Source organism: Pongo pygmaeus, chromosome 5 (genome assembly GCF_028885625.2).
Source record: "Pongo pygmaeus isolate AG05252 chromosome 5, NHGRI_mPonPyg2-v2.0_pri, whole genome shotgun sequence".
NCBI classification, from domain to species: Eukaryota; Metazoa; Chordata; class Mammalia; order Primates; family Hominidae; genus Pongo; species Pongo pygmaeus.
Window position 1 is genome coordinate 123,256,788 of NC_072378.2, and position 15,805 is coordinate 123,272,592.

Sequence of the window (15,805 nt, forward strand, 5' to 3'; positions counted from 1 at the left end):
ACTTTAGTCTTCTTAACTCCCTTCTTTTAGAACAGAACTTCTTGAGATCTCTGCTCTCCTAAGGGGTTCATGGATGGGCTCTCAAAGGATTCTGTTAAGTGCTAAAAGTTGTATGCAAAATTTTGTGTGCGTAAGTATGAATGTACTATATGTATATGTCATGCATTTATTTTCTGGGGAGAAGTCATATATTTCCTCAAATTATTTAAAAGTTTTTAAAAACAATAGTGGTTAAAAGCAACTTCCCCTAAAATAGTTTTCTTCTAATAAAATAATCCTAATGATAACAGTTGTTATAATCTATCATTTACTGGGTACTTATCATGAATTAGGTGTCTTTTTTAACATTAATTTATTAAATCCTCACAACAACCCTGTTAAACAGATATTGCATCCTCAACGTTAGGTAGTCTATATATAGCGGAGCAGGGCTCCATTGCATGAGATGTGGAGTCCTTTGCACCACTGACATAAAGCCTGCCTACCCTTCGTGGCACAGAGGCCCTTTCTCAGGAACTGAACTACATAAGGATTTGGAGGCAGCTGTCATTGGTTTCCACTAGTGTTCTTCTTTGTCAGCTAATGAGGCTCTTTTTCTTCAGCCATTCTGCCTGAGGCATGATTCCTCATGTGGCCCATCATGTGAGCACATTTTTCTCTGTATCTTCTATACATCACCTGCACTCTGCTCAGCTGCACCCACCCCCTAAAAATTATTTAACTGTTCTTGTTGATTCCAGACTTACCTGCTCCCCTACTCCCAGTTTATTATCCACATGGCAATCCAAAAATCTTTTTAAAATATAAATCAGACCATGTCACATCTTGGCTTTATTTTTATTTTTATTTTTACTTTTTTGAGGCAGGTTCTCCTTGTGTTGCCCAGGCTGGAGCGCAGTGGCGTGATCATGGCTCACTGCAGCCTCCAATTCCCTGGGCTCAAGCAATGCTACCACCTCACCTCCACAAGTAGCTGGGACTACAAGTGCCTGTCACCATGACTAGTTAATTTTTATTTTATATTTTTTGTAGAGACCGGGTCTCACTGTGTTGCCCAGACTGGTCTCAAACTCCTGGCCTCAAGCGATCCACCTGCCTCGGCCTCTCAAAGCACTGGGATTACAGGTGTGAGCCACCATGCAGGCCTTGGCTTTATATTTTTAATGACTGCTATTTATACAATGAATAGAATCACCTCCTTATCATGGCTTACAAGATGCTACCTGATCTGACCCTGCCTCCCTCTCTCCTCCAGGTGTATCCCTTCTTCTTCCTCTTCCCCTGCTTTTCAGACACACTAGTCTTCTCTTTTTGCCCTTGTCACCGCCACCTGGAATGTTCTTTTCCTTCATCTTCAAATGGGTGGTCCCAATCAAAGGTCAGCTCCTCAAAAGAGTCTTTTGATCTTTGTCACCCACCTGGTCTTAGTCAGTTCTGTTTCCTCCTCATTCTGGTCACTCCCTGTCCATCACCCTTCTTTATTTTATTCTCTTCATAACACTTTTAGCCTGTGAAATTGCTGATTTTGTTTAATTTTATATCCGCTCCTCACTCCAAAGTAAGCTTCAAGGAGACCATATTGCCTATGTTTACCCTATTCTCTGAATCCCCAGTGCCTGGAGAAGGTCCTGGAAAAACAGAGGGTGCTCAGGAAATACCAGTTGAATGCATGGAGGAGTGCTCTGCTGCCCATCATTGGCCACCTTTAAGTGCAGTATTCATAACTGAATAGGGAACATCTAACCTGGTATTGGCACTTGCATTTAAGTTGCGGAGTTCTTGCTTTGCAGGATAGACCTCACTGGCTTCTTTGGGTTGCTGTTGTTGTCACTGTTGCTATCATTCAATCAGCCAAAACTGACTCGTATGGGTGTTCCTAAAACTGGAAAGTCTCTTTACTTACCAGTCCATATCCTCCTATTGTTTAGGTTTGTCCTCCAATCACATTATTTTAATTGATTAAGGCCCATCTTGTTAGATATAGCCTAGTCTATCCACCTTTTGTATCCCGATTCTTTTCTCCAATTAATCAGACCATTTTCTCCCCTGCACACTTTGCTTATAGCCCATTAATGGCCCCAATCCTGAGTTTCCTGCCGGTGTCATGGGCTGATTAGAGTTTTAGGCATTGTTTGGTGTATGTTTGGTATCATATGAAACATTTATGATTCTATGGAAAACTCCTGAAGAATGAGATTAAGAAAGGTGTTGCACTTGATTCTCGCGTTCTCTATGTCAGGGAATGGCAGTTCGCCATCAAGGACAAGAGAAGATTGCTCCTATGTTCCACCTGATTCCCCTTGGCCCTTTTCTTTTTGTAGTTTTATGATATCTTTAGATTAAGAGGGAGAAAACAATTCCATCAATAAAGAGTTGTGGATAATTCTTCTTTTGGGTAAATGTAGCTAGACATGCAAAAAGATGACTTTGCCTTTTGGTATAAATTTATGGAGGAACAGCATAGTCATGTGTAAAGATACAAAGTTCACTGGAGTATTTTAGAACTGGAGAGTGTCTTTTACCTTATGTCGCCAATGCCTATGATAGTGCCTGGCACATAACAGTAGTGAGTAACAGTACTTATTTTCATGATACGCACTTCTGATTATTGAATATTGAATAAGGTTAAGCATTTATTATTGCTCTGTGCCAAACCCTGTTCCAATGCTCTGTGTATGTTGATTCATTTGCTTCTTGAAGGAACTAATACAGTAGTAGTATCCCCATTTTATTGATAGAGAGACTGAGAAACAGGAAAGGTAAGTGACTTCCACATGTTGCATAACTACAAAGTAGCAATGCTAATATCTGTACATAGGCAATAGTATTCCATGAGCCATTTCCTTAACCATATGCCAGAATTTGTGCCGGGGTTTATGGATGCATCATTGCATCTGATCCTCATTATAACTGTATGATGTGGGTATTATTTTTCCATCTTAAAAAATAGAGAACAAAATCTTAGGAAGTTTAGTCCCATGATCACACAGCTAGTAAACTGCTGTTATTAGCAACTGGATTTATGATCTACTTCGGTCCAAAATCTAGTTTCTTAAACACTATGTATTGTAGATGCATGAGAAATGAGTATTGGATATCTAAATCTAAATTACTAGTTTTCAAGAAAGAAAGTTATTCATTGTGAAAACAATAGAAGCTGCATAGAAACCCGTGAGATGGGCTGGGCACAGTGGCCCATGCCTGTAATCCCAGCACTTTGGGAGGCCAAAGCAGGTGGATCCCTTGAGGTCAGGAGTTTGAGATCAGCCTGGTCAACATGGTGAAACCTCATTTCTACTAAACATACAAAAATTAGCCAGGCATGGTGGTGCACGCTTGTAATCCTGGCTACTTGGGGGAGGTGGGAGCATCAGTTGAACCTGGGAGGCAGAGGTTGCAGTGAGCCGAGATGGCGCCACTGCACTCCAGTCTGGGTGACACAGTGAGTTTTTGCCTCAAACAAAACAAAACCAAAACAAAGAAAAAAAAAACCCAGAAACTTCGAGATGTATGAGTTAATGGTAGCTCCCTCTGCTGTGGCTGGAATAAATCAATTCATTAATACTTCTGATCCTGCACAAATAATCCTGTTCTGTCATAAAAGACAGTAAAAAATTTGGACTAAAATAACTATACACTTGGGACAACTAAATACCAAAAAGAAAAAGAATTAATTGCAAATTGTTTCTGACTCACTTTTGTTCTGTGATTGAGGCATTGTTTCACATATGGAATCAGCATTCATCATCCAACAATCCTCATATCTGTAGTGCATGCTAAAAGCAAACTAGAAACTTAATCCCAGGTTGAATAATACACTGTAATTTAAAATATTTTGTTAAAAATGTCATATTCTCTAATATTGTTTTCAAAAACAGTCATGAAACACACAGACTTAGAATGTGTATATGTGTGCATGTCTGTATAATGTGTAATAGAATACTATGGCAAATGCTTAACTATTGTGCCTTGTGCAGTCTGAAGAGCTTTGGTATGTACTTATGGAATATTATTAGGATATACCTCAATATTTATATAATATATTTAATTTTATGAAAAATTTAAAATTTATTTTCTATAAAGAAAATAGAATTGCTTTCTCTATTATCCTCATTACTCTTCATTTTGAGTGTTTAATACTGAAGTTCTTTCAATATGGAAATTATTTACTGGCTAGAAGTCAAGACATGAAGATCTTACTCTTTTCCAAGCCCTATGATGCACGTTGTATTCACAATAAGGAAAGAAACTGATAAAGTCCCTGCTTATGGAACTTGCAGTCTAATGCATATCAGTTGTCAAGTTAATACTTTAGCACAGGACATTAAATGAGCCTCTTTCTCTTTGAACGTGAATTCATCTGAGAACCAATTTGCTTGGTTGGGTCTTACCTAAAAACAAAGTTGAAAGTCTAATTACTTAGTCTTTTGTGCAATTGTCTCCTTTGTTAAAAAGTACTTTATTCATGTACTTTAAATAAAGATGATTATGTATTATTGCGTTTAAAAGTGACACAAAATCTCTATTCTCTCTATTCTTTCTGCTTATTGTCCTTTTCCTCATCCTATTCTTATATTCGTATCTTATCCTATTATTATCTTATATCCTCATCTATTGTCTCTTATGCTCACACACACAACTTTAGTAAGTCTTTTTTTCCATGATAGGCATCTAATGCCTATTTAATATTGAGATAAAATAGTGTAAATGACACTTAGGAAACAAAATCTCTCAATTTTTTAATGCTTTCACCTTCATTTTCATTCCCTCTTTAGGAAATAATTTAAGTTTATTTAAATTTAATCAGTTTATCAGTTAATCCTGTAATTATTTTTTCTTTGATAATTAGTTCCATTACTGTTCTTTTTCATTTGCATGTGCAGTTGTGTTTTAGCTTATAGTCTTTTCAGAAGTTAATGAGGTCTGCTAAGAGGCATATTGCCACAGCAAAAGCCAATTGGCTGGAATGCAGCAGCAGGGGAAGAATTCATTACCAAGGAGAATTCTAAAAGGGCAGCTGCTTACTAAATGCTATAGCTATGAAGATGGCAGCTTCCTGCCATGACAGAGCATGTTTCATTGATTTTCCTCTTTCCCACTCTCATATTGTTTCCTAATGACAAATTGAGACAGAAGCCCCACCTGCTGTCAAAGGCATGTATAAGTGGGTTTTCAAATTATGTGCTTTCCTAATCATAAAGTGTTGCTGCCTAAACAAAAGGGGGTTTTACTTTTTAAAAATCTATAACTGTTCCATGAAATTTTCAAGATGAAGGTCGATTTTATTTGGATATTCTACTAGGACATTTAACAGAAACATACAAATTTTGATCTTTTTGTTGATACAATCATTAAAGTTAAAAAATGACGGTCAAAAAAAGGTGCATTCTTGTTGCATTTTTTTCATATGTTTTTTAAAGACTGGAATTAAGCCTCCTGTTATTTCTATTTAGTTTATCATAATAATCATTTGACTGTAATTTTTTTTCCATTTGGAGATGTTTTATTGGAAAACATCTATCCTGCACTAGAAATTTGTGATAGCTCAAAGAAAAGAATCTTGCCTAACTGTGAAGAGCTCTTAAGCCTCGTATTGTCTATTTAGAATCATTGGCGGCTCACTATTCTATTTAGAGGCCAGAGGGGATTTTTTCCTCACTCCAGTGCAAAACATCACCAGCAGTGGTTTTTCTCTAAATGTGCAACATCCACAATTCATAAATTTCTTGATATAGAGGAAGGGAATTCACATTCTTGGGAGAAATAATGACAAAAAGACAGAGGAGAGAATGCCATCTGCACAATTACCTGGTAATAACTCACTGACATTGGCTTTATCCTTTCCAGATCTCAATCAGTAGTGGATCCTACAGTACTAAAACGCATGGATAAAAATGAGGAAGAAAACATGCAACCATTGCTTTCTCTGGACTAATAACTTCTCTACATCCCCTTCATGGATTAGAAATGGAAAGTATTGGTTTTCAGCAACAGGGACAACACTGTGGAGGAATTACCAGCTGGAAACCGACTTATTCATGTTAATGTAGCATAATATATAATAAGGCATCAGGCTTTCCTTGGCCTGAACCATGGGGGCCCTGGGCTGGATTTTTAAAATGTCAGTAATTTATTCTGTAAGTGCCAAGTTCTTTGTAAATATAATGTAATCTTCATGTCAAGTTTGTAAATTTCGGTAGTAACTCAGTTTGGAAAAAGGTTGGCTCAAAAGTCCATGCCAGTGATACGAACTATAACAAAAAGCAGAAAAGACACAATCAAAGCTAATTAAATGTAGCCCTCTTTCCTATGAAGCCATATTTCAGCTCTCATAGTGATTGTTTCATTGTTTTTCTCTGAAACTCTGTCAGTATTCAAACATACTCTTAACGGGCACACACAACTAAATGATTCTAGGAAGTTTTATGATTAATGTATTTCCTGTCTAGTGATTTTCATTTCAGAGAAATGTGTCTTAGTAACTATCATTGGCCTTGCATTTTGGAGGCAAGGAATGGCAGATGAGCTGGTAAACTGAACACTTGAACTCTTCTATGTTGTTTAATTCTTGGAATCTTGTGAAAAGATGTGTTTCCTCAATTAAGATGTAGAAATGTAAAAAAGAGTGGCTTCTTTTTAAATTGCTGTCTTCACAATGTGCCCTTTATTCAAGATCTCATTATATTTCTTCCTAATGTACTCTAAGTACATTTCCCCTCCAAAACTCTTTGACTAAGAGAATGAGAACTCATATATGAATAGTGTTTTGACAGCTAATTTTGAACATAAAATTTTCCACTTACAGATGAGGGGCTAATTTCTAATTGTTGTGCACTGGTTAAAAAGTATATATATATATTCACACATATATATTTTTACTGAGCTCTAATAAATCCTTGAGGTGACAGGCTTATAAAATAAGTCATAGATATTCAATGATCTTATAGATAATTACATGAGATAACTCTGGAAAACTACTTCCACTGAAGTTAATGAAAATGAGAAATAGTGAAACTGACTTTCAGTGTACCTATTTAAAGGAATTCCAAGTTAATTTATAATGCAATCTTAAATATGTGCCATCTTATTTGAACTATATTTTTCCTTCAAAGAAGCAATAGGTCTGAACGTAGTGTAGGTAGCATCAGGTGACAGAAAGCCAATTTTATTTTCAAATTTAAGTTAATTATCTTCGTGATCCTATTTCTCCACCATTTCTTTCAGAAAAGGCTGAAAAAACACATTATATTCAGGAGATATAATGAAATTATTGGAAGGCATCTACGACAACATGTAATCATTTATACATGGATTTAGAAATTTGCGTATTTAACATTTTATTTCATAAAATTTATACAATTACAGCAAATTTTAATTTTTTAATTTTAAATTTCAATGTGAAAAAATGATTTTTATCACCCATAATAAATTTTGAGATTGAGAGTTTACCATTAAAATATTCTTTTGGAAGAAAAATATCTCAGAAACTCTTGGAAACCAACAAAAATAAAGGCATGTGTCAGCCTTCACATTTTTTAGCCAAAAGCTCCCAAAATTTGTTATAATTCTGCAGCCAAAAATTGTAAAAGCAAGCTGAATACACCAATGTACAGTGTATCAATGGACTGCCTCATGTGTGTAAAAATACATTAATTAACACAAATGAAAGATACCTTAATAATGCCAACCTCCAGTCAAGTGCAGAAGAATAGTGACTGTCAGGCACTCTGCTCTCCTTGTGACTTTTAGAGATTGGAACGCACTGGGGACAACATGTCTCAGCAGTTCTTACCTTTATAAGAATTCTAACCATTGATATTCTTGCATTCTTGCCTACCTGACATATATTTTGTAGCCATGGGCTTTATAGACTATATAAACCTTAGGCAATGTAATCCATTGGAATAGAATAGAAACATTGTAAGTGTAGAGGGCAGTCAACTTTTCATTCTCATGAATTTCTCTTGATGTGTACCATTTATTGCCAGTTTTCAGAATTCTGCCAGTTTCAGATGTCAACCAGCATTGGCAGCTTCTTTCCCCTATCGTAAAGTTAGTGTCATATATAAAAATAACTAGAAAGGCATATTTTATGTGTATGCCTATCTAATTATAAGTATCATTCACACTGTCTCCCAGACCCACATTTGGAAAGTTTGCATTGCATTACTGCTCATCTTTAGATGAGCAATTGAGAGTTGGCTAGATTGTGTAAAATATTTTAAAATGAATGAACAAATTACAATGATGATGCCTTTTGAAATTACCATATCTAGTTCACTCTGTGAATAAACTCATTTTCTAGTAATGTTTGTGAACCTTAGTCAAGGGATATTCATTCAACTTTATAAATTTACCCCTCAGCACCAGCTAGCTAGCACTGTTTAGGAATTTTTCCCTCCATGATATTCTGTGTCACATCCTATATCTATGTATAACCTATACACCATAGTTGTATGCCTATAAGCACTCCTATACTCTTGTATTTTAATTGCAATAGTATACCTCCACTCTCTCTCTCTCTCTCTCATACACACACACACACACTCTTACACACACACTAACACACTAGACTGTTTGCCCTAATGAATTTTCCTCTGTACTTCGAGAGCTATTTTAGTTGTCTTGTCACTTGAAATTTGTGGGCTTCAAAGAATTATCGCATTTGACTTGGAATGGTCCAGTAATCCATTTACTTCTTTCACCCTGCCTGTTCCATCTTCTATTTCTGATATTTTTTCTTTCTTCCAATTATTTCAGGGGCAGGTGATTCCAAAGCTGGTTTAAAAATAAATAACTTCTCATGTTGTCAGTGATGTTTGCCCGCATTTTTGACTACTATTTAAGAAGGAAGAGATTATCATGAAAATATACTCTAAGAAATATGAAGAAGTGCCTCTTTGAAAATGGAATAAAGCAACGATAGTGGCATATGGATTTTATTTGTACTCTCTTCCAAAAAGTAAATACATAAATCTATATTATATAGGTGAAATATAGATATCATTTGAAGAAGGATATTTAAGGCCTTTATTTGAGCATACTCATACAGTATTAAGTCTCTGTTGTGTAAGTTAAATACAGTAACTTTAATACATGTTAATGATAAACGTGGCACTATGCTAAAACGATATACAAGTATTAAACAGAGTTTTGCAAGCAAGTTTTTGAAGTGGGCATGCATGAATTCTTTCATTTCAGTAATGGTTTGCATAAGTGTAGACAGAGATATTTCCTAAGTTTTTTCATATAGAATACTTATTTACTTTATAGTACCAAAAATTCATACATTCATAAGCAGGAAAGCCAAAACTTCATACATTAATACTTAGCTTTTTTAATCCTGTTAACTAGGTCATATTGTTAAACATGTGAAGCGTCTGTAATATTCCTGAGGGAACAGAAGTCCCTCTATTGCATCAAGAAATTGGAGAGTTGTTTTAGACATTGGGGAATATGTTTATGACTCTTCACAAAAAGAAACCTTCAGAGCCATGGAGTATGTCTTCAGGGACAGGGATCATTTGCTTCTACAACGTAAAGGTTTATGGACATGTCTGTGGTCCTTTAAAGAAGATACATTAAGAATGCTTGCTGAGAGGCCTGTACACTCTTCTGTTGTTTTATTTAAAGGTCTGCCTTGTGTGGTTGGTGAATAATATCTCAGCTTCTTTTTTTGTGTATATTTATTAATGATTACATGAAAAGTTGTCATCAGCCATGAGGACACTTCAAAAAATTTTCAACACACAAAATAAAATGAGCAGAGCTCTAGCATGATATTTGAACTTTCAGACATGGTATATGTACATTTTTTACAACAATAAGCTCATAGGCATATATTCCATTTTAGATCTGCTACATAAATACATAGCCTGAAACATAGTAATGCATTTGAAATTTGTGAGGTCACTGATCATACAAGAAGAGGCAGATTAAACCGATATAATGGAACAAAAGAAGATTGGTTAAATATGCAAGGTGTGTAATTATCTTCAGTAATGAAAATGATTTTTTTTTCTTGTTTTTGGTCTTTGGTTTTAGTTGAAAAAATAGCTTCCCATATGCTACTGGAACTATTTGACATTATTTACTACATGAAAAGGGGCAAATAAGTAAACATACAAAAGAAGCTTGGCTTTGTAACATTGTTATATTATGATCTCAATGGCTTAGAGAATAGAAACTTTTTTAAGAATTTAAGATTTTATTTTATAAATATTTGGAGGTTAACATCAGACATGAAAGTAGTTCTGTGGATTCTATTATGTACTGAATATGGGAATGAATTCCCCGGTACTGTAGGAAAAAAATATAAAATAACAACTTTGTGGATTGAAACACTCAAATTAGCCTTTTTTTCAAGGAAGCAGGTGTACAAATGATGCTATTGAAATAAAAAAAAATGTAGAAATCACTTAATTATAGGAGTTAAATATAATCAATGCACTCATGGTAAATAGTGGAAATTGTTAAAATTTAGAAGATGTTTTGTCATTATTGACTTAGATTTAAGTCTCAATGCAAATATGTCTGTCCTTGATATAGGCGCATTTATTCTGTAAGACTTATTTTACCTGGTGAACGAGATGGACTTAGGTGAAAATCAAAATAAATTTTAACCACAGTTTTAAGGGTCACCCAATCCTCAACTACTTTAAAAAATTGCAATGAATTTTAATTCATTTACTTTTAACGGAGATACAAAGCATTGTCTTGTTTCTAACCCAATTGTTCAATTTTTCAGATTTTATATTTGCTTAAACAATAAATAAAACTCAGAAAACCAAATAGTTTTTGTTTTCAAAGCTATCCAGGAAAAATAAAAGATGTCTAACAGGAAATCATACAAGTCCTTGAAGAATACTGAGTATATTATTTGCTATTTTACTCCAATGTTATTAATTTTTACTACTACATAGTACTTATTTAGTACTACACACTATTTGTTATTTGGCCTTTTGAAGGAGCTGTAAATTCCAATACACTATAATATAATTTTTGGACAGGTATACATTTCTGTTTAAAAGAAATGTATACTTTTATTTTGTATATTTTATATTTTAAATTTATACATTTATTTTGCACATTGTTAATGTTAAATTTGGTAGTCCTGGATCTGCTGCATCTATAAAATGGAGATTTCTTTAAAAAATCATCTGAAAATTAACAATATTTTTATTTTGAGAGAAATTGTGCTTAGCTATTTAAGATTCCTTAAATTTGTGAAATTTGTATGTGTGGGGATCAAAGAGGAAAATATATAGTAATTTGTTTCATCAAAATGACATATTCAATATTCTATAACTTCTAGTCAAACTTTCAAATGAAAGTTTGAAAGAAGTAAACTAATGTTTTAATTACATATAGCAAAGGAATGATCAGTAAATAAAATAACTAGGGTTTTCACATTTGCAATAGAATGACTGGATTAGGCAAGAGATTGAATTTAGAAATTTGAATTACAGAAAAGCATTGGTTTAAATAAATCCTCAAAAAAGTAATCCCAGGTCAAAATATGACATGAAATTAAAAAAAAAATTCAGCCTGATTTGAGAAAGAATGCTTACTCAATAAATATATATTTGTGTCTTCTGTGAGTTTCCCTCATTTATCCTATCTGTGGATGAAAAGTCATCTAATAAGGTATAAGAGACTCAATTACATTTACCTAGAACCATCTACAAGTAGACTTCATGAATTTTTTTGGCTCAAACTCAGAGGATTTCCTTTACACAGGATTCTTGAGGTTATCAAGAATCATTATTGCTGCTCCCTCCTAAAGGCAGGCCACGAGAAGCCACATTTCCAGCAGTAGTATCCTCAGTGGGAATGAACCAGAAAACAAAGAAAAAGCCAGAGATATTGTCCCCACTCTCGTTACCAAAAAGTGAGTTCCTTCTTCAGGAGGATCAAGTAGAAAATATTTTTAATTATAAGCAGAAAGCTATTTCAAAATGTCAGGGGTTTCTAATATCAACAGTTAAATACTTGACAAGTGAAAAGAGGCCACGGGGAAGTGATGGTCAAATCTCTGCTGTGAAGCAAGTTTCCACACAGAAACATCATCAAAAACACATACCTCTGAGCATCACTTCTTTCTCTAAAAATAAAAATAAATATGCTGTTTTCCTCCCTTTTTTCTAATTGGTATCATAAAAGTATAAGAAGCCACAAATGCATTGTTGCCACTTAAGAAAAAAAATCCTATATTATACATATATGAACATAATTCACTTAGTTGCATATGATTGAAATACTTGCATGCTGGTTTATAAATTACTACCTAAAAGTTTTATGAAATGTAATTATAAAGTTTTAGTGCTAGAAAAATTGTTGTTTTTTTTGTGTCTTGTATTCATAGGGAAGACTGGTAATATCCCTTACTCCTCATTCATATAGCTAACAATTTTAATTGGATGGCTAATGGATACGGCGGATTTAACATTTACAAAACCAAACTACTTTCACTCTGACCCTGCTTCCCCTTTAGCCTTTTCATTTCACTATGTGTCCACCCCAATCTTCCAGTTTCTAGGAATAAAAATTTTGGAATCATCCTCTCTTTCCGTCCTCTTTTTCTCTCAAAACTACATCCCATCAGCTAGCTCATGCTGTTGGGTCTTCAAAATATATCCACACTCTAACCACTTCCCCAATCTTCTTCATCACTGTATTGGACCAAGTCTTCAACATTTTCCATCTGGAATATTTTAATAATCTAAAAACTAGTCTCCTTGCTTCCAGAGTCAATTTTCAACACATTAGCAAGAGTGAGTCTCTTAAAATGTAACTCAGGTCATTTTGTTCTCAAAACCCTCTGAAAGAGTAAAAGCCAATGTCTTTATATCGGTGTATGAGAAGTGTTGATATGAAGGCAGTAAGCACCAGTACAGCAACATACCATGGTTTCTGATTGGGCTGGTATTTTTGCTGGTACTATGCAAAAATAGTTGTTAAATACTTGAATTTCTTGCTTTTGAAGTTCTCTACCCCATTCTTGCCTTTTCTTAGATCATCTCTTAAGAATCTCTCCTTTATTTACTGCTGCCAAACTGTCATCTTTGCTGTTCCAGGAACTTGCTAAGCATGCCTCTACCTCAGGACTTTCGCATTTCTGTTCACTTTGCCTCTAATTTCAGATATCCACGTGGTTTATTCCCTCATCTTCTTCAGGTATTTGCTTAAATGTCATCTTCTTTGTGAGGACTCTCTTTCCCCATTTTAGATGAAACAGCCCTGTGGTTCTTCATATTCTCCTTTCCTGCTGTATTTCCTCTCCATAGCATTTATCACCTGATACACCATACAGATTATTTATTTGCTTTGCATTTTCCCCCAATAGCAATGTGAACTCCACAAGAGCAGGAATTTTTGTCTGTTTACTACTGCATTACTGGTGCCTTGAACAGTTCTTGGAACTTAACAAATCCAAAATGATTTCATGAAGATACTAATTTGTTTCAGCAAGTTATATAACAGCCAATAGTATGAATTGAAAGAGTTTCTTGTTGTCTTAATTTTAAAAATTTTGTTATTTATCTTCAAAGAGGAAATTTTACCCTCTCATGATGACGGAATCATGAATCAAAAATGATATCCTCTTCTCCCCAATTGTGGTCTCTATCCCTGAGCCTAAGTTTTACATCAGTGTTTCAGTTTTGTCTTTAGAAGTTACTCAACGATCACTGGACTCTAAGTCTATCTACATGGCTTACTCTTGGAGAGACTACAAGATAGCTCAGGGGAAAAGTCATTTTGAGATTAAAACTATATGGAATTGTTCTTTATGGATTATCATAGTTAATTTCAATTTTTAAAAATATGCAGGAAGTTAAAAGACTATAATTCCAGTATTGGAAGCCAGTTTAAGAGAATATGACTATGTAGTTACTTTTAATGGAAAGGCGAAGAAGAGGAAGAAAAAGGAAAGGCATTGTGTTTGTACCTTCTCTACAACAATTATAAAATGAATGAGGAAGTATTTTGGTGTTTCTAAGGTCTTTCCATGATCTTGAAATCTATATATTATAGTCATTTAGTCCGTGAACCATTTTAACAATTGGGTTTCATGTTACATATCTTTAAATTTTTATGTTGAAAATTTATAGCTGTGACACAAGATGATAGAAATTGCTCATGCTCACATATATTCGAACTGGCTTTTCAACTTGCTCCCTTCTCTTTTAATTTCAGCTATCATTTTTAGAGCCTTAACAGTCACAATTGTTCTTAACTATCCCAAGTTTTTACTTCCTATTTGGACTGACTTCTCCGTAATTTTAGTAACTAAGTGACCTAGATATTGGTTCTTGGTGTGATAGGTTTCTGATTTGTATCCTTTGCAGTTTAACTTTTAATCCTTACCAAATATATGTTATTCCTTTTCTTCAGCTACATTGTTGTGCCTTTCCCAACACTGTAATAATTTAAGCCTCCTGTTTTATAATCTTCTATCAGAACCTATATTAAGAAGACACTGAATTTAAAGAATCAGCAGGTGATGTTGAAGAAGAAATATAACCTGAAGAATAGGAATAGATGTTTGAAAATGTTTCAGAAGTTAACCAGTCTTTTAGTGGCTTTGTGATGGGTAGGGGTTTTATTCCTCTTTGTGTACTATGTAGGACAGTGTTAACCAATATAGATTATGTTTCTTGTCAGTTACATAAGGATATGGTAATCAGGGTTAACAGTTTGGAAAACATTCTCTAGAGAAGAGACTAGTGATTCTTGCTCACAAACAAGGCAGAATTTCCTTATGTTGCTTAATATTTGATCCTTGATAGTCTGTACAGTGGAAACCATTTCCCTCTGTGACATCCTTTTTTGCCAACCTATATGAATGTGTTTAGCGTCACTTCAGATATAGAGTTCAAGCTCAAGTATACACAGCACATGAAAGATCCTATAGTTCGTGTTCTCTTAGGTTGAATTTTCTTTTCATAATTTTTTATGATTGAATCCTAAGGGTACGTTCCTTGGTAAATTGTGTTAATTATGTCCACTTTATAATGGATTTAACAATTTTACAGAGCAGATCATTGTTTATTATATTCTGAAAACCATTATATTAATATTTTATTTCCTTTTTTGCAGAGAAACTATTGTCTTTTTTGATTTCTGAGGATGAATGAAGTACTGTTAAATAAAATGTTGCTAAATGAAACTTCAGATTCAGAAATGCGTGTGCGTGTATATGCCCTTTCAGTTTTTTCATCATTAACTAAATTTCTGTAAATTTAGAAAACATCGTATCAAATAGCTATGAAGAAATCTGTCATATAGAGACATATGAATTTGGTGCTAGCATTTGGACATATAAAATGCTTTAAAAACTGACTTTAAACATATATGGCTATGTTGTTATATTTTGAATTTATTGTTGATTTGATCAAATATATTTGATACATTGGTATGATCTCCAAGTCATTAGAAAGAACTTCCTGACTTCTAGAATGACAGAATGGAGATACAAGAAAGTGTCAGTTATATATAAGGTCTTCCCCTTAAAGCAGTGGACTGGGTTGAATAATGATTTCAGTTTATTTCATTTTTTACACTAACATTACCTATGTTCTGTGTACTGGGGGTATGGGAATAAACAAAACAAAGTCTTTGCCCTTCTGAAAGTCACACTCTAGCAGAGTCAACATATAAAAAGCCAGTAAGAGTTACAAGTGCAATGAAGACCTACTAGTTTAATTGTGTGACCTCCAGCACACTGTTTTCTCATCAGTAAAATAGGGCAATAATTGTACCAATAATATGAGCTAAGTTTCCGACGTATCTTCTTGAAAACTTG

The 15,805-nt window shown here is 34.3% G+C and overlaps 1 protein-coding gene across 2 annotated transcripts in view; it reads left to right on the forward strand.

Moving 5' to 3' along the window:
- Nucleotides 1-8,711, forward strand: part of CLVS2 (clavesin 2) — a 70,244-nt gene extending 61,533 nt beyond the window's left edge. For both annotated transcript variants that reach the window (XM_054493007.2, XM_054493006.2), the window contains exon 6: nucleotides 5,848-8,711. In XM_054493007.2, coding sequence (XP_054348982.1) covers nucleotides 5,848-5,935 — 88 coding nt within the window. In that variant the 3' untranslated portion in view covers nucleotides 5,936-8,711. The remainder of the gene's footprint in view (nucleotides 1-5,847) is intronic.
- The last annotated feature ends 7,094 nt before the right edge of the window (nucleotides 8,712-15,805 follow it).